This window comes from Pelophylax lessonae, assembly GCF_965119305.1.
Source record: "Pelophylax lessonae genome assembly, chromosome: 5".
In the NCBI taxonomy this organism is placed as follows: domain Eukaryota; kingdom Metazoa; phylum Chordata; class Amphibia; order Anura; family Ranidae; genus Pelophylax; species Pelophylax lessonae.
Window position 1 is genome coordinate 354697952 of NC_138772.1, and position 22447 is coordinate 354720398.

The 22447-nt window shown below is 45.0% G+C and overlaps 1 protein-coding gene across 2 annotated transcripts in view; it reads right to left on the minus strand.

The window, feature by feature from the left end:
• The window catches only part of LOC309557055 (glyoxylate/hydroxypyruvate reductase B-like), a 96898-nt gene that overhangs the window by 14644 nt on the left and 59807 nt on the right, over window positions 1-22447 (minus strand). Inside the window, exon 6 of one of the 2 annotated variants that reach the window (XM_082259661.1) lies at window positions 12049-12354. The exons of the other annotated variant lie outside the window; for it this stretch is intronic. Coding sequence (XP_082115787.1) covers window positions 12198-12354 — 157 coding nt within the window. The 3' untranslated portion in view covers window positions 12049-12197. Of the gene's footprint in view, window positions 1-12048; window positions 12355-22447 lie in introns of those variants that run through there. 2 annotated transcript variants of the gene reach the window in all.

Genomic DNA, 22447 nt, shown 5'->3' on the forward strand with positions numbered 1-22447 from the left:
TCCTACTCCTGTAGGGGGCAGTATAACCCAATGGTTAAGAAGATCAGGAGCTGTGTCCGTCAATGAACATCAGAGAAATGGATTTTACGGTAAATCAAAAATTGCATTTTTTCAAACTTCTTGCTGAGATTTGTGATGCCATACTTGTCAATTTCTACAATATCCACAATGCCTTTAACCAACCCACTTCACCATTGAAATATTTACCCCCCTTCATGACGAGGCCATTTTTTTGCTTTATGGCACTGCCTTACTTTGACAGTTGCGTGGTCATGCAATGCTGTACTCAAATGAAATTTGTGTCATTGTTTTCCCCCAAAAATCACCATTACCACTGGGTCTTTTACCACCGGGGGTTTTTTTTTGCACTATAAAAATGACAAAAGAAAAACATTTTTGAAAAAATATATATTTTTTTACTTTCTGCTATAAAACTTATCCAAACAAAAAAAAAAAAAATCCAATTTCTTCATCACTGTAGGCCAATATGTATTCTGCTACATATTTTTGGTAAAAAAAAAAAAAAAAAAGTATGGCTGGTGATCTGACACTTTTGTGGGAACCAGTGACGCCAATGAAGTGGTCAGTGCTAAAAATATGCAGTGTTTTTGTGTGTACTGTGAGGTGCTTTCACTAAGGGATGTGCCAGTTTTTATTCCCTGCTTTGGAGCATATCCTTGCTAACAGGACAGAGCTCTGTATTGTTTACATATGCAGAGCTCTGTCCTGTCTTCCTTCTCGCCGATCAGCGGGTGCCAGCGGTCATTAATTAGCCAGCACTCACTGATCAGCTTGTGCTGTGACACAGCAGAGCCAGCACGTGCCCCCTACCCGGAAAAGCAGAATCATGTATATATGTGCAGTATTCTGCAAAGCCAGCCCAAACTTTAGCAGTAAAGCTACAGTGTGTGTGTGGTTGGCAAGTGACTACTTATTGTTCTCTGAATGGCAAAGTGCTCTGAACATTCAAGGCATGGTTGAGCAGCATTTGGAAAATGTTTTGGCTTTTACCTAAGAAAGCATAACTCACTATAGGTGGAGTTGAGCTGCACTGCCAACCAAACCTTTGTGATTCCTGTACAACATTGTGCAAACTTCACAGAAAGTCTCCTAATCCCATGACCCCACCATGTACAAAGGAGAAGGGACATCAGTGGTGTCAGATTTATCATCAGACGTAGCAGGTATGTTGTGAACAAAAATTCTGTCTTAAATAATATTTTGCTTTGTTAAAGCAAAAAATATTGCATCTCTCAATATTACACAAGTTTAGGTATGGCAATGTTTACACAGTTACATTGGTTCAGCTTGGATCAATGTAAGTAGGTACAGTTGTGTTTAAAAAGTGATAATACAGTGTATATGATGTGGTTTATTGTAACCTGTGGCCTCTGAAGGGCCCTTTTTCTGTCTTGATTCTGTAAACTTTCGATTATGGGTACACTTCACTTCCCTTATTTCATATGTTTTTCGTCTTTGATTTGCATTTGCAGAAATTATTAATAAAAATATATTCAACCTCAAAAAGTTAGTAAGGCTTTTTTTAGATTAAATCTTTACATAGCTTTTATTTCCATACACACTAATTGCCTTGGGAACACTTCACATTATATTCCAAATCAAAACATGAAGAAAAAGGTTTCAAACTTATTACTTTACAAAAAATGAGGAAAAGGGAATATTATTAGGTTTTTCCAAAAAATAGTAGTGTCTGCATCTCTCTTTACAAACTCAAATATTTACTGTACAAACTAAAAAAATGCTTGAATATTTAACTTTCCTGTGAATCACTGAACTAATTTTTAGTTGTATAATCTAAGAACTGAGCATCTGAGAACTGCTTCACAGCTGTGTTGACCAACGTCTGGCACCTGTGAACAGATATTCTAGCCCAGGATGTTTGCACTACATTCCAAAATTCCTCAGCATTTCTTGGTTTTACCTCAGAATCAGCATTTTTGATGTCACCACATACGTTTCTTATTGGATTAAGGTCCAGGGATTGGGCTGGCCACTCCATAACGTTAATCTTGTTGGTCTGGAACCAAGATGCTGCTCGCTTACTGGTGTGTTTGGGTTTGTTCTCTTGTTGAAACACCTATTTCAAGGGCATTTCCTCTTTGGCATAAGGCAACATAACCCCTTCAAGTGTTTTTTTATGTATTCAAACTGATCCATGGTCCCTGGTATGAGATAAAATGGGATTTTTCACTTACCGTATAATCCTTTTCTCTGATGTTCATTGACGGACACAGCTCCTCATCGTCATAACCATTGGGTTATACTGCCCCCTTCAGGAGTAGGACACTAGGTAGAAAAATAATCTGGCTACGTCTATGGGCAGTCCCAGGGGGTATACTCCCTCTCCCTGCTATAGGTACTCTGTTTTGTTACAAGCAATGTCAGATTAATTACAACTCTACAGAGGGGTGGGTGGGTGCTGTGTCCGTCAATGAACATCAGAGAAATGGGTTTTGCGGTAAGTCAAAAATCACATTTTCTTTTTCGTTCATTGACGGACACAGCTCCTGATCTTCTTAACCATTGGGATGCCCAAAGCAGTGTTAAAATGACGGGTGGGAACAGCAAAAAAATCCCCCAGGCTAAACTGTAGCCAACCAGGCAACAGGAGCCCAAACAAAACAACTGGAGCCCATCTGAAAAAAAACATACATCCTCAAAGAGGATCAAGTCCTCTAAACAGCAGCCTGCAAAACCTTTGCTGCCAATAGAAACATCCGCAGATGCCAACGCATCCACTTTATAGAACTTTGCCTTGCAAACCTGCATCACTGACGCCTGATGACAGAAGGCTCAGGAGGCACTGAGCGCCCGAGTAGAGTGCGCCTTGACGGGGATAGGAGAACCCTGACCAGTGGTGTATTTAGGTTTTGTGCTGCCCTAGGCCTGACTAAACTTGGGCACTCCTAATTTAAATATGACCCCCCCCTTCCTGTAAAGGCCACACCCTTTGCTGTTTATGACCCTTTCTGTCATTTGTAAACCACAGACCACAACCACACAGTGCCCATCAGTGCAGCTTCATCAGTTCCCATAAGTTCATCTTCATAAATGCCCATAAGTTCATCTTCATCAATGCCCATCAGTGCAGCCCCATCAGTGGTCACCAGTGCAGCCTCTCAGTGCCCATTAGTGCAGCCTATCAGTGCATCATATCAGTGCCCATCAGTGCTGTCTTATCAGTGCAGCCCTATCAGTGTAGCTTATCAGTCTCATCAGTGGCCATCAGTGCAACATATCAGTGCCCATCAGGGCAGCATATCAGTGCAGCCCCATCAGCTTTTTTGCTGCCCCCCCTGCAAAGTGCTGCCCTAGGCCTGGGCCTTGTTGGCCTAGGACAAGATACAGCACTGACCCTGACCCTTGATGGAATAGTCTGGCTGATCCATCTGGAAATGGTTTCAGAGGAAGAGGACAACCCTTTCCAATACCCATCAGTTAGCACAAATAGTGAGTTTGACTTCCTTAAAAGACTCCGTAGCTGCCAGGCACACCGATTGCCTGAACCACATCCAAGGAATGCAAGGCAATTTCCTTAGGATGTTTAGGTCTGGGACATAGGGAAGGCAACACAATGTCTTCATTCAAATGGAAATCAGAAGGAACGACGGACAGGGACAAAGAACAACCTTATCTCTGTGAACCACCAGGTAGGGTGAACGACAAGGCAACGCCACCATTTCCAACACCCTGCGTGCAAAAGTAATAACCACCAAAAAGACCACCTTCAGGGACAACATAAGCAGGGAAACCTCCCAAAGACTTTCGAAGCGAGGCTTCTGAAGAACAGACAGCACCAAATTGAGGTCCCATGGCGGCAATGGAGACCGCACTGGAGGAGCCAAGTGTCAAACACCCTGGATAAAGGTGTACACCAAGGAATGTGTGGCCAATGGACTTTAAAAGGAAACCGCTAAGGCCAAAACCTTGCCCTTGATGGTACTCAAGGCCAGGCGCTGCTTAACCCCCCCCCCCGTTGGAGGAAAGCCAATATCTGAGCCACCGAAAAGGAGCGAGGGTGAACCCCAAGAGACTCACACCATGCAATGTACGTCTTCCAAGTACGATGGTAGATCTTCCTAGAGGTAGATTTTCTAGCCTTTAAGAGCGTAGGAATCACAGATTCAGACAAACCTCTGTCCTTCAGCACCTGGCTTTCAACAGCCAAGCCATTAAAACGGGCGACCGTAAAGCAGGATGGAAGATTGGCCCTTGGGACAGAAGATCTTCCCTGAGAGGAAGTCTCCAAGGAGCATCTGCAACCAGCCGTACCAGATCAGCGTACCAAGACAAGTGATGCCAGTCTGGAGCCACTAGAACCAGAATCCCTTCTGCCTCGATCCTGCGCAGGAGTCTTGGCATTAGCTTGAGAGGGGGGAAGCCGTAAAATCAGATGATACTGGCTCCAAGAAGCCACTAAGGCATCTGTGGCGTCGGCTAGAGGATCTCGAGACCGTGCCACAAACCTCTCTACCTTCCTGTTGAGACCTGCAGAGATCTTGTGTGGAATTGTGCAAAACGGAACCGTCTCGAAGGTAGACACCATCAGGCCAAGCACCCACATGCCTGGAGGGATGACCATCTGCTGGACAACAGAAGCTGGATTGCCTCCTGCAATTTCAGGAGTTTTTCAAGAGGAAGAAACACTCTGGCTAAGGCCGAGTCCAGAGTCAGACCCAGATAGTCCAGTCTCGTGGACGGAACCAGAGCAGACTTCTGAAGGTACAGAATCCAACAGAATTCCATCAGAGTAACCTCCAAGTTGTCCATCAGAGCAGTCGGAGACTCTGCTCGCAGAAGAAGATTGTCCAGGTACCCCAATTCCGAAATCCCCCGCTGACGAAATCGGCAAGTCCACTACAGGTGGGTCCGTCCATATTTTAAGCAAGGAATCTTCAGAAGGATACCGCATCGCAAAACGCTTAGGAACTTCAAAAGTGCGTCTTGGACAACCCCACTGTTTAGTGACAATATTATAAAAGTAAGCAGGAAAGAAGAACACCCTCGCCGCCTTGGGGGGCCTGTGGGTGCCAAAAGGGACCTGCACCTCCGACGCAACATCAGCCGCATCCTCCATCTGTAAAGTTTCTCGCACTGACACAATCAGCGTATGCACCAGCGTCTTTTCATGCGCGGCTAGAGGAGCAGAGGAATTATCCTTACTATCTGAGCGTGCAGATTGCGTGGATGCAGACCCAGAAGAGTAACTCACATCCGCAGAGGCCAAATCAGATTCAGGATCTGATGAGACAGATAAGGCAGTGGAAGGCGGGGGGACACTTTTTGCTAGCCCGTTTTTCCCAGGACCAAATTCACCTTGGACACTAAGGACTCCAGGACCGCTGTCAGCGCAGTCAGGGATTGGTGGGACCCAGGGGGCCCGACAGCCTCTGAGAAGGGATCAGGTGGGGAAATGTGCTCCAGGGACTGCATTATAGAAGAGGAGGACCCACACAAAAAAAGTGTATAACACTGCTAGAGACACCCCCACCCCACTGGTGGTAACACAGGGTCCACCACAGAGCACTACCGCTTCTATAGCAGAAAGAGGGAGAGAAAACCCCACAAAAAGACTCACCACCACCGATCAGGCACTTGCAGCACCAGGCAAAAAAATTCAATTTAAAAGGAAAGAAATTGCCAGGACCAGAAATCCCACCAGTTCCTTACTCCTGACTAGGCAGAAGAGAACTGAATGCCTATAGCTGAGAGTGGGAGTATACCCCCTAGTACTGCCTCATAGGCAAGGTTTTTCCTGCCTAGTGGCCTACCCCTGTAGGGGGCAGTATAACCCAACTACCAAGAAGATAAGGAGCTGTGTCCGTTAATGAAATTACATTTTGCCTAAAGATTCTACTTTAACCTCCTGCCGACCGTCCAACGTACATATACTGCGGGTCGGCGGGTCTTCTGAGCAAAATCACGTACAGGTACGTGATTTCGCACTGACGCCAGTGACCAGCTACCGCTGTGATTGGACACAGCAGTAGCCAGACAGCGGGTACGGCAGACCCGATGTTCGCCGGGACCCGCCGATCGTTCCAGAGAGAGGAAGAGTGATGGTCTGCCTATGTAAACAAGGCAGATCGTCGTTCTGTGACAAGGGAAGACAGAGATCCTGTGTTTCTGCTAAGTAGGAACAATGATTTCTGTCTTTCCACAATTAAAGCATTGCCCACACAGTTAGAAAGCACTCCTTAGGGACACATTTAACCCTTTGAATCGCCCCTGATGGTAACCCTTTTCTTGCCACTGTCATTAATACAATGATAGTGCATATTTTTTAGCACCGATTACTAAATTAGTGTCACTGGTGCCCAAAAAAGTGTCACTTGGTATCTGATTTATCCGTCACCATGTCGCAGTCTCGCTATAAGTGGCTGATCACCGCCATTACTAGTAAAAATTAATAAAATACCAAAAAAAAATCACATAATTTGTGGACGCTATAACTTTTGCCCAAACCAATCATAATATGCTTATTGGGATTTTTTTTATTGGGAAAAACATGTAGCGGAGTACATATTGGCCTAAATTGATAAAGAAATTTGATTTTTACAGTTTTTTTTATTGGATGTGTTTTATAGCAGAAAGTAAAAAAAATATTTTTTTTTTTTTTATTAAAATTGTGAGCCTTTTTTTGTTTATAGCGCAAAAAAGGAAAACTATATTCTTGGGGAAAAAAAGGACATCAATTTTTTTTGTGTACAGCGTCGCACAACACCGCAGTTGTCAGTTAAAGTAACGCAGTGCCATATTGCAAAAAATGGCCTGGTCACGAAGGGGGTTAAATCTTCCAGAGCTGAAGGGGTTAAGGAATGAACAATTCCCTGATTAATTACTGTGCTGTGTCCTACCATGGGTTAAATATTGTGGGGTGTTTACAAAGGGAGAATAAAGTGTCACACTACAAGCCATAGACCATGTAGAAACACCTATTTTCTGGCACCCCCACCCCCCCCCCCCCCCCAAAAAAAAAAAAAAAAAAAAATAGACTGGAGCCGCTCCTGATGATTTTTAAAACATAATTACGTTGGTTCACCTTAGACTAATGTAGGTTTGCATATCTCACACATGACCGATCCATGGAGAAGCTGCAGCAGTTTTCTGGGTCCAGTGTTGAGCAGCTGCCCTTCTGCATAGTAATAATTGGGGTCACACACTCAGCACTACCACCATTTAGAGAAACATAGTATTTTGTTCAAAGAGTACAGTGGGTTGGATTTACTAGAATTGGAGAGTGAAATCTGATGCAGCTCTGCATAGAAACAAGCTTTCAGGTTTTTTTTTTTGTCAAAGCTTAACTGAACAAGTTGAAGTTAGAAACTGATTGGCTACCATGGAGAGCTGCACTAGATTTTGCTTTCTCCAGTTTTAGTAAATCAACCCCAAGGTGTTCTCTGATTGGACGAGGTGGAGATCCTGACATCACTGCCCTTCCTCTCCACCTTGTCCAATCAAAGAACGACTAGCATTCATTGAAAAAAATACAAGGCTTTCTCTGAATGGCAGCAAGACCCAGAAGGCTGCTGCTAGCACTGGAATAGCGGCGACAACTGCAGTGATTTTCTCCAGAAATAGGTTAGGTATGAGATTGGCATACGTACATTAGTCCTAGCTGGGCCATTGTAACTATGCTATAAAAATCATTCCTAAATTTTAGCTTCAAAAACAGCACATCACTTTTTGCAAGATACATTTTTTTTTTCTATTATCTTGGAACACCATATATGTCATATACTCTATGTATAATGACATGTACTATATACATCATATGTATAATGACCATATTCTTTTATATGGTCTGCTTAACCATCTCTAGACTCCTGCTATCTAGGAACCCCTAAGCTTAACTGGACTCCTAAATAATTCATACATACATAGCTAGATTTCTCTCATTCAGCCCACACTACTTAGAGGAATGGTTTCTAATAACTATTGTATTAAGGCAGTTAAAGCAACTGCATCTGTCTGAATACCCAGACAACATGAGTGTTGCAAAATCCAGGCACTATGGACATGTGCCCCACATCTCGCCGGATCCAATTTCTGCCACTGTCTGCATTGCCAGCTCCTTCCTCTGTGATAAAGTGCAGAACCAGGGAAGGCACAACCAATGGGAAGGCTTCCCTTCACTGAGACTTTAGGGAGGGGGTAGATCACTGTACTGGTGGGATTTGAGCAAGGGGAGCACGCTGTACCAGAGGAAATTTTTTGGTTGGTGGGGAGGGGAGAAAATTCTGTACTGGGGGATTTAGGATGGGGAGAGAAAGATCTGTACTTGGGGGTATTTTTCGAGGGTGGGGAGAAGAGAGATCTGTAACCTCTAGGGGGTAGATTTGGGTGAGGGATAGAGATCTGTACTAAGAAATTTAAGTGAGGAGGGAGTCCTGTATTAGTGGGATATGGGGAAGAGAGCTGTGAGCGGTGAGGGGGAGAAGAGTAATTGCACTAGCAAAAGGGAGTCATTTTTGGTTGTACTATGTACACTGGCCTGTGTGTTCTACACTTCTAACCCCTATACATTATGCATTCCTGACCCTGTGCTCTATGCATTATGTACTCCTGACCCCCTTCATTCTGTGCCTTAAACACTCCTGAACCCTGCACTCATAGACCCTTGCGTTCTTTAAGTTATGTACTCCTGACTTCTGCGCTCTGTGTTACGTACTTCTGCCCCTTCACTGTGTGCATTATTTACTCCTAAACTCGGGACTGACCTCAGTACTCTGTGTGTTACAGACCCATACACTATACAGAATACACTATTTTGTAAATGACATACTTCTGACCAAAGTGTTCATTGTCTCAACAGTTGCTGGTTATTTTAACTACTAGCTGCCCAGGCCAATTCTGACACTTCTCTCATGCATGTATAAAGCAGCATTTCTTACTAGTGTAAAGTTTAAGCTTGTATAGCTCAAGTGTAGCGCCCGCTAGCGAGTTCAGTCCATGCCAGAAATGGTAATTTAAGGGATTTTTGGCCAATTTTTATTAAAGAAAGTTCAAACAAAGTTCAAGAAAAAAAGATCAAAGGGTTTCCCTCGCAGGGGGGGGGGGGTTTCACCATCAACACTAAATAATGGTATAATCAGCCCCCTGGCATTTACATGCAACATTGCCGCTGTGGCCTTTCACTTTAGGCCCTTGTCTGTCTCCCACAGACCATTTTATTGCCAACACTCCCTTGCTGCTCTGGCCCTCAGGCTTGGGTCTCTGTTATTTTCAGTGCAGACATGCACCCCTCTGGTTGCTCCCTTGCACACACCTGGACTCCTCAGGAGGGTGGAGCCCAAAACCATGGTATGGTCACTTCAAATAGCCCAGCACACACCTGACCAATCAATGTGCTGGTGGTTCACAAAATCTGGACCCAGGACTAAGAGATTTCATGCCACCTGGATAGATAGGAAATCTCTGGGCTCCAGGTCCCAAAACGGATTTTTCTAAATCATGAGGAAACTTAAAAGCCTTTACGCATGAGCATGGGGGGGGGGGGGGGGGATGGTAGTGCTTTACATGTTTTTTATTAGTTATCTTATATAAAATAAATTTTTTTTTTTTACACTTTCTCTTTATTTTACTGTATTTTTTTGTCAACTTAACTGCTATCACAAGGGATGAACAACATCCCTTATGATAGCATGGGCCATGGCAGGTCCTTTTTATGGAGAGATCTGGGGTCTATTAGATCCAGGCTCTCTTCTCTGGCCTCAAAAGCATCTAATCAAACTGAGATCAGTAACGGCTTATAAACAACAAACCAAAACCGAAAATGACAAAATGCTGACCTCTTCCGGTCTCAGAGATAATCAGGGAACCTCTGTTACGGGAGAGCCCGGTAAGGTGGCAGGGGGACAGATGACCCCTTTCCGCCACATGTAAAAGCAATCCAGCGGCTTTATAGCTGCTTGGATCGCTTTTACATTATTCAGCATCGCCAACTGAAAAAAAAGAAAAAAAATATACCAGATCATGACTGAAGCTGCAGCTATGACCCCAGTAAAACCACTGAAACCCTTACATCCTAAGGGAAATTAAGCCTTTTAACCACTTCCGGACCACCCACCACAGTTTCTTTGACGTTAAATACCGGTGTTATGGCAGCAGAAAGCTGCCATAACCCTGGTATTTTCTCTTTCTTACAAGGCGGGCAGTCCTCTTTCACATAAAAGTGGTCAGAGCGGCGGATTCACTTTTATGGGCAGCAGGAGAGGTGCCTCCCCTCCAGCCACTTCCTGGTCGTTTTCCCCGCTTACCGGGGCCCTCAGTAACGGGGAAAACTATCCGGATCTGTCCATGTCCCAGGCAGGAAGTCGAGTGAGCGCAAGATGGCCCCCACTTGACTCTATAGCCTTGGAGGACGAGAGCAACGTCATACGTCGCTTCCTCCCAAAGGCCTTAAAGGGCCCATTTTTCTTTTTTGCTGTTAAGGGTAAATGTGAGATCTGAGGTCTTTTTGACCCCAGATCTCACATTAAAGAGGACCTGTCCTGCTTATTTCTATTACAAGGGATGTTTACATTCCTTGTAATATGAATAAAAGTAATACAAAAAAAAAACATTTTATTAAAGGGACAGTGTAAAAGTAAAAAATAAAAAAGGTAAAAATAAAAGGAAAACAAATGTAAATTTGTTAATCCCTCCGAAGTCGCTCCCACATATGTAAACGGTGTTAAAACCACATGTGAGGTATGGCCGCATTCATTAGAGAGAGCAATAATTCTAGCCCTAGACCTCCTCTGTAACTCTAAACTTGTAACCTGTTAAAAATTTTTAAAGCATAGCCTATGGAGATTTTTAAGTACCAATGTTTGTCGCCATTCCACGAGCGTGAGCAATTTTGAAGCATGACATGTTGGGTATCTATTTACTCGGCATAACATTATCTTTCACATTATAGAAAAAAATTGGGCTAACTTTACTCTTTTCTTATTTTTTAATTTAAAAAAATTAATTTTCCCCCCAAAAAATTGCGTTTGTAAGATCGCTGCTCAAATACGGTGTGACAAAGTATTGCAACGATCTCCATTTTATTTTCTAGGGTCTCTGCTAAAAAAATATATAAATTTTTGGGGGTTCCAAGTAATTTTTTAGCAAAAAATACTGATTTTAACTTGTAAACAACAAGTGTCAGAAATAGGCCTGGTCCTTAAGTGGTAAAGTGGGTTCAGAAAAAATGTAAGAGGCTTATACATGTCTGAGGTTCTTGCAGCAGTTAAAGCATATTTGATGGGTACTAGAAAGCTTAGGTTTTATTTACCCATGCCAAGGTGATTTGGCCATACCCACTGTTCGCCATGCTGCACTATGTGTACCACATTATCACTCTTTGAGTGCCCAAAAGGTGCAATCCTAGCAGCGCCCCTGCCTAACAGCGACTGCATTTGATAGGATGCAGTCATTGATCCACTGAAAATTTTCCATCTGGCTCAGTCGATTTTTACATCAACTTGTCAAGCTGGATCATACTGAAAAGGGCCAACCAATGCTCGAATCTCAGCTGATACAACAGTAATCTGCAAACTGTAATTGTCTAATGTCAGATTAACTGTCTCCATGTTCCACAAGGCATTCCACAAATTCAGAGGACAACAATTTTTTTAACATCTTTTTGAAAAGTTATTCTAACAAGTGAACCCGTGTATTATGAAAGAAGCTGGCACTAGCATATAATTGTTTGGTATCATAATTTAATCAAAAGAAAAACAAATGATACTTTTTGTTTATCAGTTGTAAGTAGAATGCCTTCTGTACTTAGCAAATTAAAACTTTTTTCATACAATTTTTGAATAAATATTTATTTTTTACACTCTATTATCATACAATATTAGAACACAGGTCAAATCTGCAAGTAAGAAAAAAAAAAAAAATGAAACGTGTTTATTTTTTTCTGCAGAAGAAGAAAATCTGTATCTACAAGCTGAAAGAATATACTGTATATTATACAGTACATTTATAACTATGTATTCTTTCATCTTTAACAGCATAAAATCCACAAACTATCTAAACAGTTCTTTTTTTGGTACAGATCTAATATTTGAAGCAACCCCTAGTGAAAAGACTCGTAGAGCATTCATGCTAGATGGGCACTAAACTATTTTAGGATGATATAAAGGTTGATGTACTGTATATAGGTGGTCTTCAATAAACTATAAAAATGATGAACTCTTCAGTTAGATGTCAGTGACTTCAAAGGAAATCGAATGACTGTTAACAGCATCCGTCATACTCTGTACCATATCTTCCATCATAGCATGCAGAGAATCACGTGTTGCAGTGCCCATGTGAGGAGATATAATAACATTGCTCAATTTAAGCAATGGGTCATCTCTGAAAAAAAATGTGAATAGTAAATAAGATTTCAAAATACAATAAGACTTATTCACAAATTGTGGATTATATGACTAAATATAAGCATAGGCCTCGATTTAGCAAAGCCAAGACTAAAATGTATAGTGCAATTAGAAAAAGTGGTTATTCACAGATCCCACTAAATTGTTAAAATCTTAACCACTTTAGTCCCGGAAGGATTTGCCCCTTCCTAACCAGGCTCTATTTTGCGATTTGGAACTGCGTTATTTTAAGGGACAATTGCATGGTCGTGCGACACTGTACCCAAACAAAATTTACATCCTTTTTTCCCACAAATAGAGCTTTCTTTTGGTGGTATTTGATCACCTTTGCAATTTTTATTTTTTGCGCTATAAACAAAAAAAGAGCCATTACTACAGTAATCAGTGCTAAAAATATGCACTGTTACTGTAATAATGACACTGGCAGGGAAGGGGTTAATACTGGGGGGTGATCAAGGGGTTAAATGTATGCCTAATGCTTACTGACGTGTGTGTGTGTGGGGGCGGTTCTGTGACAGGCACAGAGATCACAGTTTTAGCATAGCTGAAACTGCTGATCTGTCCCTGCCTGTCAGTGAGAAGATCTTCTCTCCGTTTACCTGACGATTGTGGGAGGAAGGCGGCAATCGCCGCCTCTCCTCACGCGGCCCGACTCCCGCTGTGTCTAAACACAACGGCAGCGCCGCCGGAATCATATGCACTCCAGTCATGTAGTACTACGTGACTGGACGCTAGGGAGCAGCACTGCCGCAGTAATATTACTGTGAGCAGTCGGCAAGTGGTTAACTTGTATGCTATTATGTATTGCCTATCTGTGCTCCTTACATAAAGCTTTTAGGTTAGGGTCACATCTATGTGGGCGTGGACTGTGTGTATGTACATCGCACGTGTTCCCACACTTAAAAACATGCTGCTCTTTTGCAGATGCCCATGCATAAATTCTTGATGGCAGCCCCACACTACAGAGAATGCAAAGCGTTTCTAGGTATGTAAAACCGCATGGTGACAAAAGCACATGCTGAGGCCTAACAGCAACATCTCTTCAGTAATACAGAAGGGCTGAGACCCCTGAAGAGAGAGAGAGCTCTGAACAGACCCTACCAAACATTTATCTTCTCCCCAGCCACACCTTCAGGACCAAACCCAAGGGATTGGCTGAGGTGAGATAAATGTGTATAATCCAGTGGCTAACCCTCCTATTCTATTTTTGTAAGCTGCTTCTAGAGGCAGGCAGTAGCAATCAACCACCAGGCTTAGGGTGACCTGACCTCATCTAGAAAATAAATTTCCGCTCAGCTAGGTATAGCAGAGCCAAAAACTAAAATGTATCCAGGGCAGGGTACTACATCAGCAAAAAATGGGCATTGGTTGGTCACGGAGTGGACTGAATTATTAAAAGTGAACTCTGCTAATGGAAACAATCTTGCCCAGTTATCTTTTAAAAAGGCAGAAAAACAATGTAAGTATTGCTCTAGAGCAGGGTTTCTCAACCTTTTTTCTGTCAAGGCACCCTTAAAATTTTGTACAATCTCGAGGCACCCCATGTTAAAATGTAAATACTTAAATAAATCGTTTTACATATTGCAGCAGCATGCACACACATTAGACACCCAACATTAGAGATTATTTTTTTCTTGAAAATGCAATGTACCTTTGCACATTGGTACTGACTTGCATTCCAGCTTTTCTCTTCTTTCTCTCCCTCAATCAGCTAACGTGACCCCAGTGTTGACAAAGAAGGGCAGGTAAGGAGCAAACAATGCCATCATCAGTTGTTCCCAAACTTGTAATGCTACACATTAAAACACTGTGGCTTTGTGTAACAAAAAAGGCAGACTTGATCCACCATCTGGTTTGTTGACAATTTTTGGGAAATTTTTAGGCATTTTGCCAAGGCACCCCTGAAGAGTCTAGAAGGCACCCTGGTTGAAAAAGGCTGCTCTAGAGTTTGGTTAGCGCATTCTGTTTGCCCATTGCTTTGTGGAAGATATACTGAAAAGTGGTACAAGTCAATATACAATACTTTGCAAAGCTTTCTACAAAATCTAAAGGTGAATGCTTTCCTGAGCCTCATCTCGATCAAGCGATATCTACGACTGTCTCAGCCATCCAGGACTCCCCTCCTCGTTGGCTAAGAAACAGCAGCAACGCCATTGGCTCCTGCTGCTGTTGATCAAAGCCAGCTAGCCAATCAGGAGAGAAAGGGGGCGGGGGCCAAACCGTAGCTCTGTGTCTGAATGAATACACGGAGCTGTGATTTGGCTCGGGTGCCCCCATAGCAAGCTGCTTGCTGTGGGGGCACTCAAAGGGAGAGAGGGGCCAGGAGATCCGAAGAGGGACCAGAGAAGGAGGATCCAGGCTGATCTGTGAAAAACCAACGGCACAGAGGAGGTAAGTATAACATGTTTGTTTTTTTTTTTATTGAAAAAAAAAAAAAAAAAAAAAAAAAACAAGACTTTACAATCACTTTAATAAAGCCTTTAAAAAAAAAAAAAAAAAAAAAACTTTAAAAAAAAAACTTTACTTACACTATTCTATTCTTCTCCCTTCTATCTGGATGCCTATATGTGGAAAATGGGATTTTTGTCTTCCCGTAAAATCCATTTCTCTGATGTTCATTGACGGATACAGCTCCTGATCTTCTTAACCATTGGGTTATACTGCCCCTACAGAAGTAGGATACTAGGCAGAAAAAAAGCTTGACTGCACCTATGGGCAGTCCCAGGGGGTATACTCCCACTCTTAGCTATAAACACTCAGTTTTGTTACAAGCAGTGTCAGAAAAAATCCAACTCCACAGAGGGGTGGGTGCTGAATGAACATCAGAGAAATTGATTTTATGGTAAGACAAAAATTAAATTTTCTTTATCATGCATTGACGGACACAGCTTCTGATCTTTTTTAACCATTGTGACGTCCCAAAGCAGTGTTAAACATGAGGGATGGGAACAGCAGAAAAAAAAAATCCCCAAGGCTAAACCATAGCCAACCAGGTAACATGGAGCTAAACCAAGAACAACTGGAGCTCACCTAAAAAAAAAACAATACAACCTCAAAAAGAGGACCAAGTCCTAGAAACAGCAGCCTGCAAAACCTTGTGGCCAAAGGAAGCATCCACAGATGCCAACACATCCACTTTATAAAATTTTGTAATGGTGTGCACAGGCGACCAGGTAGCTGCCAGGTACACCCTAATTGCCCGAACCATATCCAATGAATGCAAGACAATTTCCTTAGGATGTTTTGGCCTGGGACACAGGGAAGGCAACACAATGTCTTCATTCAAATGAAAATCCTTTGGAAGGAACGACAGACAGGGGCAAAGAACCACCAAGCAAGGAGAACAATACAACGCTGCCAGCTCAGACACCCTGCACGCAGAAGTGATTGCCACCTAAAAGGCCACCTTCTGGGATAAGGTAAGCAGGGGAACCTCCCTAAGATTTTCAAAAGGTTGTTTCTGAAGGACTGAAAGCACCATTTGAGGTCCCAAGGCAGCAATGGAGACCACACCGGAGGAGCCAAGTGTTGAACTCCCTCAATAAAAGTACGCACCAAGGAAAGTGTGGCCAATGGTCGTTGAAAGAAGACCGCCAAGGCCGAGACCTGGTACTAAAGTCCAGGCGCTGCTCAACCCCCCCTGTTGGAGGAAGGTCAAGATCAGAGCCACTGAAAAGGAGCGAGAATGAACCCCAAGAGACTCACACCACGCAATTTACGACTTCCATGTACAATGGTAGGTCTTCCTAGAAGTAGATTTTCTAGCTTTTCACAGTGTAGGAATCTCTGAATCAGACAAACCTCTATCTTTCAGCACCTGGCTTTCAACATCCAAGCCGTTAAAGCCAGCGACTGTAAAGCAGGATGGAAGATTGGCCCTTGGGACAGTAAGACCTTCCCTGAGAGGAAGTCTTCAAGGAACATTGGTGACCAGCCATACCAGATCGGCGTACCAAGATCAGCAAGGTCAGTCTGGAGCCACTAAATGACCGGAATCCCTTCTGCCTCAATCATGTGCAGAAGTATTGGCAGAAGCTTGAGAGGGGGAAAGGCGTAAATCAGACGATACTGGCTCCGAGAAGCCACTAAGGCGTCAGTGGCGTCGGCTAGAGGATCCCGAGACCGTTTCACAAACCTATGTACCTTCCTGTTGAGATGAGAGGCCAACAGGTCCACCTCAGGAGTACCCCACCGGAGACACAACTGATGATAAACCTCCGTATGAAGTGACCATTCCCCTTGGCCCGTCTGTTGACTGAGGTAGGTAATCCGCCTGCCAATTTTCCACCCCTGGAATATCTACAGCAGAGAGGGCTGGAACAAAATGTTCTGCCCACCTTAGAATGCTGGCTACTTCCCGAGCCGCCAGGACACTTCTTGTGCCCCCTTGGTGATTGACATAGGCCACAGCCGTGGCATTGTCCAATTGAATTTGCACTGGACACCCCTGAAGACGATCCGTCCAATGATCCAGACAAAGTCTGATCGCTCGGAGTTCCAGTACATTGATTGGCAGTCTGGACTCTTGCAGTGTCCAGACCCCCTGAGCAGAATCTTTTCCAAGGACGCCTCCCCACCCGGACAGGCTGGCATCTGTGGTGACCAACATCCAGTACAGGGGGAGAAAGGAATTGCCCTGGCGAAATGCCAGAGAAAGAACCCACCAGATCAGGGACCCTCTCATACCCTGGCTCAGCTGGATCAGATTGTCTATAGACTGTGGATTCTTGTTCCATTTGACCATAATCTCTCTTCGCAGAGATCTCTTGTGAAACTGTGCAAAATGAACAGCCTCTAAGGCTTGTCTGATGGACAACAGAATCTGAATTGCTTCCTGCAGTTTAAGTTTTTTCAGAGGAAGGAACACTATAGCTAAGTCCAGAGTCAGACCCAGATAGTCCAGATTTGTGACGGAAGCAGAGCAGACTTCTGAAGGTTCAGAATCCAACCAAACTCCCTCAGAGTTCACAGAGTAATCTCCAAGTTGTCTACCAGAGCAGTCAGACTCCGCTCGCAGAAGATCATCCAGGTAACCCAGTACTGCGAACCCCCGCTGACTCAACAATGCCAGCATCGGGGCCAACACTTTTGTGAAGAACCGAGAATCGGAGGCGAGAACAAAGGGTAACGCCACAAACTGATAATGCAAAGTGGAGGAAGCGCTGGTGACCAACATATATTGGAATGTGAAGGTAAGCGTCCTTGATGTCGATAGAAGCAGGAAGATCCCCCTGATGCAGGGATGCCACTACCATGCGAATGTACTCCATTCAGTACTTCTGCACCCGCACAAAGCAGTTTAGTGCCCTGAGTTCCAGAATAGGACGCACCTTGCCCTCCTTCCTGGGGACTGTAAACAGGTTTGAATAAAACCCCTGAAAATTTTCTGAATTCAGAATCAGGACAATTACCCCTTGGCTTAGTAAGTTGGAGGGAATACCCTTTCCAGAAGGTAAGAACGAAACTCGATCTTGTAGCCGGACCATATGACTTTGTGGACAAACTTATCCTGTACCAGGGAGATCCACGGGTCCAGAAAACAGCGAAGACGTCCCCCATCCCCAGATATAGGGGAGGGTGCCCCTTCATGCTGAGGGAGCCTTGCTCGCAGGTCTGGAGAAGCCCGCTCTTGGTATGCCAGACCAGATTCGTTTGGATCCTCCCGAGGAGGCCCTGAAGGGTTTTCATCCCTTGTCTTGAGACTGAGGGACAAAAAAATGTATGAGCCGAGAAGGATGGACCTACGACGGGGCTCTTTGACCTTACTAGCTTGCGGAAGAAAGGTACTCTTCCCCCCTGCACGACCCTTAATGATGTCAACCAGGGAAGCTCAAAACAGGCGATCCCCTAGGAAGGGGAGATCAGATAAGGCCTTCTTAGAAGTCTGGTCCGCAGACCAGCATTTAAGCCAAATAACACGCCAAGGACTACTGCTGAGACAGAATGCCTTGCAATCAGAGGAACCGCATCCAAAGAGGCATCACAAACTGCAGCCTCTGGACGTAAATACTTGGCCCACTTGGTCAAAGTTTGCGACACCAGGGCAATAGTAAATACCGGCTTCATGGTTGCTTTGTTTAACCTAGAAACCAGAGAATCCACCAAAGGTGGGACAGTCCACTTTTTAACCACTTCTGGACCGGAAGGATTTACCAGGCAATTTGTTGCGATACGGCACTGCATTACTTTAACTCACAATTGCGTGGTCGTGGGACCCTATACCCAAATAAAATTGATACCTTTTTCCCCCATAAATAGAGCTTTCTTTTGGTGGTATTTGATCACCTCTGCGATTTTTATTTTTTGCACTATAAACAAAACAAGAGCAACAATCCTGAAAAAGAAACAAAAATTTTTTACTTTCTGCTTATATACCATTCCCAATAAAAAAAATAAAGTTTTTTCATCATTTTAGGCCAATTTGTATTCTGCTACAAATTTTTGATAAAAGTGTATATCGATTGGTTTGCTGATTAGCTCCACCTGTGGCCAATGGATGCGTACACGACCCCCCCTGGCGGTCTCAAGAAGCGACGTACAGGTACGTCGCTTCGGGGGACAAAACCAACCTGCCTCAGTAAAACTACGGCGGGTGGTCAGCAAGTGGTTAAGCAGAGAGTCCTCATAAGGGTACCACATAGCAAAACGCTTAGGGACCACAAGGGGGTGTTTTGGGCGACCCCACTGTTTTGCGACAATTTTGGTAAAGTAAGCGGGAAAGGGGAACACCCTTGCCGCTCTGGAGGGCTTGTGGGTGCTAAAAGGGACCGATGCCTCTGATGCAGCATCAGCCGCATCCTCCATTTTTAAAGTCTCACGCACAGATACAATCAGTGCATCCACCAGCGCCTTTTCATGCACGGCTACAGGAGCAGAGGAATCATCCGCACTAACTGAGAAATCAGGGCGTGTGGACACAGACCAGCAAGGTGACTCACATCCGCAGTGGCCAAATCAGATTCAGGATCTGATGAGACAGATGAGGCAGGGGATGCTTTTTGCTAGCCTGTTTCCCCAAGCCCAAATCCACCTTGGACATCAAAGACTCCAGGTCCGCCGTCAGTGCAGTAAGGGACTGATGGGCCCCGTAGGGCCCAGCAGCCTCAGAGACAAGATAAGGTGGGGAAAATGTGCTCCAGGGACTCCATGAGTTAAAAGGGGGACCCACAAAAAAAAGGTGGAAAACACTGCTAGGGACACCCCCACTACGTTGGCAGCACCACAGGTCACCAGGCACAGAGCACCAACCGATCCTATAGCAGAGGGGGAGAGGACTCACCACCCACCGATCAGGCACCACAGCACCAGGCTATCTGCACACACATGCAGTGATCAGGAAGAGAAAGATCCAGGAGTCAGCTCCAGGGGATAAGGAGGGGCTCCAACCGCCAAAATCACCGCCCACTAAACCACTAGAAAATAGCACACAGGCTACAAGGAAATGGCCGCACTGCGCAGCTCCCAGGAGTCCCATAAAAGACACCAGCAGGAAGGGGGGCCCTGGCAGGCGCCCACCACCAGGTACAGCCCCCTCCAAAAAGCAGATCGTCCGGTCGCTGGCGGCGCACCCCCCCACCCCTATCGCCAGCTTAGCACCCCAGACCGACCTGAAAAGGGGATATGGCCACCTCATGGGGAAGAGGGGGGACGCAGATGAGGGGCGAAGTGTCCACAGGGACCAACGAGAGAGGGGGGGGGACGCTACATGGGAAGGAAGAAAACCCGGGGGTCTGACCGTCCACCCCAAAACCCTCTAGGGGGACAGGGTGGGGGCAGCTACTTACCATACCAGGTACAGGGTGGGCACCGCTCCAAACAGAACCTCCTCTCAATCAAAATGGGAAGGGCTGTCGGGCAGGAGGAACGCTGTGACTCAGGCCGAGGCCAGGTCGTATGCGACCTCGCGAGACATTTAACTCACAGGCCAGCCCCCAGTGAGGCTATGTCGCGGCCGACCTAGAAAAGAGCTGAGGCCTGCGTGCGTTCGTTGACCAGACTGGGGTGACCACTGGATTTTAAAAATATCCAGCCCTTCGCCCAGTCCAGCAGTTGATTGTAGATTCTCACAGGAAAAATAGAAAACTCAATTAAAAAGGAAAATATTGCCAGGATCGAAGATCCCAGCAAGGAAATAGGTCCTTACTCCTGAGTGTCTATAGCTGAGAGTGGGAGTATACCCCTGGGAATGCCCATAGGCGTAGTCAAGCTTTTTTTTCTGCCTGGTGTCTAACTCCTGTAGGGGGCAGTATAACCCAATGGTTAAGAAGATCAGGAGCTGTGTCCTTCAATGAACAATACAGAAAACAGAGTTTACCAGGCTAGAGTCTGTGCGGGAACATACTGTGCAATTGGGCGTTATCAGATGTAGCACCCTACAGGGTAGGTGCTAGGCAAAGTATAGTGGGCCTTGGCTGCCTAACAGCAGGGCCATGATTTTCAGCTGGGCTGTCATGTCTCCCAGGTGTTGCTATTGAGACTGGGGAGTCTCCCCACTGGCTCCATGAGAAGGGTTCTCATTGGGCAGTGGAGGAAACCCAATCAGTGGCACATTCAGGCCTGTATCTACCCCAGAAAGGCAGATTCTGCCGCACAGGATTCTGGGAGTGGGTATAAGTTTGAAGGGAGCGCATGACGCAGCATCTTTGGCGGGAAGCAGAGTCCCAGGAGGGAGAGTATGGCTGTCTCTCCTCCTGTCAGAAGGATCAGGTGTCTCGGGCAGCTTGCCTGAGGGTACAGAGAGAGCTGAGCTGCAGAGAGGAACCCGTGTGCCGAGGACCAGCGGAGTTAAGGGGACCCAGTTTCAGGAAAGCATTCCAAGTTTGTGAGCACTGTAAAGGGCCATACACACTATAAGATTTTCTGAAGACTTTTTCCTTTAGGACTTACCAAAACCATATAAATATGAGGTCAAACCTAAACACTTTCAATTTGTATGCAATCTGGCAGGCCCTTGCACTACATAGAAAAGGTAAATCTGAAGGAAATCTAACCACAAAAGTTGGATAGTGTGTAATCCAGCTTTACTGTCCCTGGGGGGTATGCGTAGCTGAGAGGGGACCACTCCGGTGAAGGTCCAAGGGATCCAGGAGCTAGCTAGCGGTAAAGGGGGTGCCTAGAGAGAGGACCCTGAAGTGTCAGAGGGGGTGCCTAGTGAGAAGACCCTGAAGTGTCAGAGGGGGTGCCTAGTGAGAGGACCCTGAAGTGTCAGAGGGGGTGCCTAGTGAGAGGACCCTGAAAGTGTAAAGGGGGTGCCAGCGGTTGGGCCCTGAAGAGTTAATGTGTACAGCGTGCAGTGTTGAGAGCTGCAGCAGCACAAGGAGCTACCTCGGTCAGTAAAGGGCTGGAGGGAGCTGTTCACAGTTCAGTTCAGTAGTAAAGCATCTTTCAAGCGTCAGTAAGCGTTGGTCGGCATCCAGCTGGCGTCAATACAGCACTAACAGGCATTTTTCTGCAAAGTGTCCCAGTTTTACCTAATTGAGCCAGAGTATCCCACTCATTCCCTTCTCCCATCCCCAATATAAAATAAACAAAAAAAAAAAACAAAGATGCAGGAATGGTCATTGTCTCAACTCTCACACTTGGGTATTCAGCTTAAATGGGCTGAAGGTGTCACCTGTAACAATGGCAGACCCATCTCAGGCCCAATGCCTGGAAAACCTGCTACACATACATTGGTGCAATAGGATTCCAGTGGCTATGGCGTTACTAACTTGAAGTGATAAGTTGTTTCTAAGTGCCTTTAGGCCTCTTTATGTTAACCATTTTCACTCATGGGTGGAGGTCACTTTGTCTGTTTGTCTTCACAGAGGTGTACAGAAGTTCACAATTGATTTAAGCACTGCACTATCACAGAAAACTGCAAAGTTGCAATATCGGTTGGGTGGCACCTTCGCCATTTTTCCCAGGGCTGATTTATGACTAATACTCAATCTCCCACATTAAAGGTCTTTTCAGCAACAGTATGTTTCCTAGCCACTTACGGACCGCCCGCCGCAGTTTTACATCGGTACTTTGACATTAAATACCGGGGTTATGGCAGCAGATAGCTGCCATAACCCTGTTATTTAAAC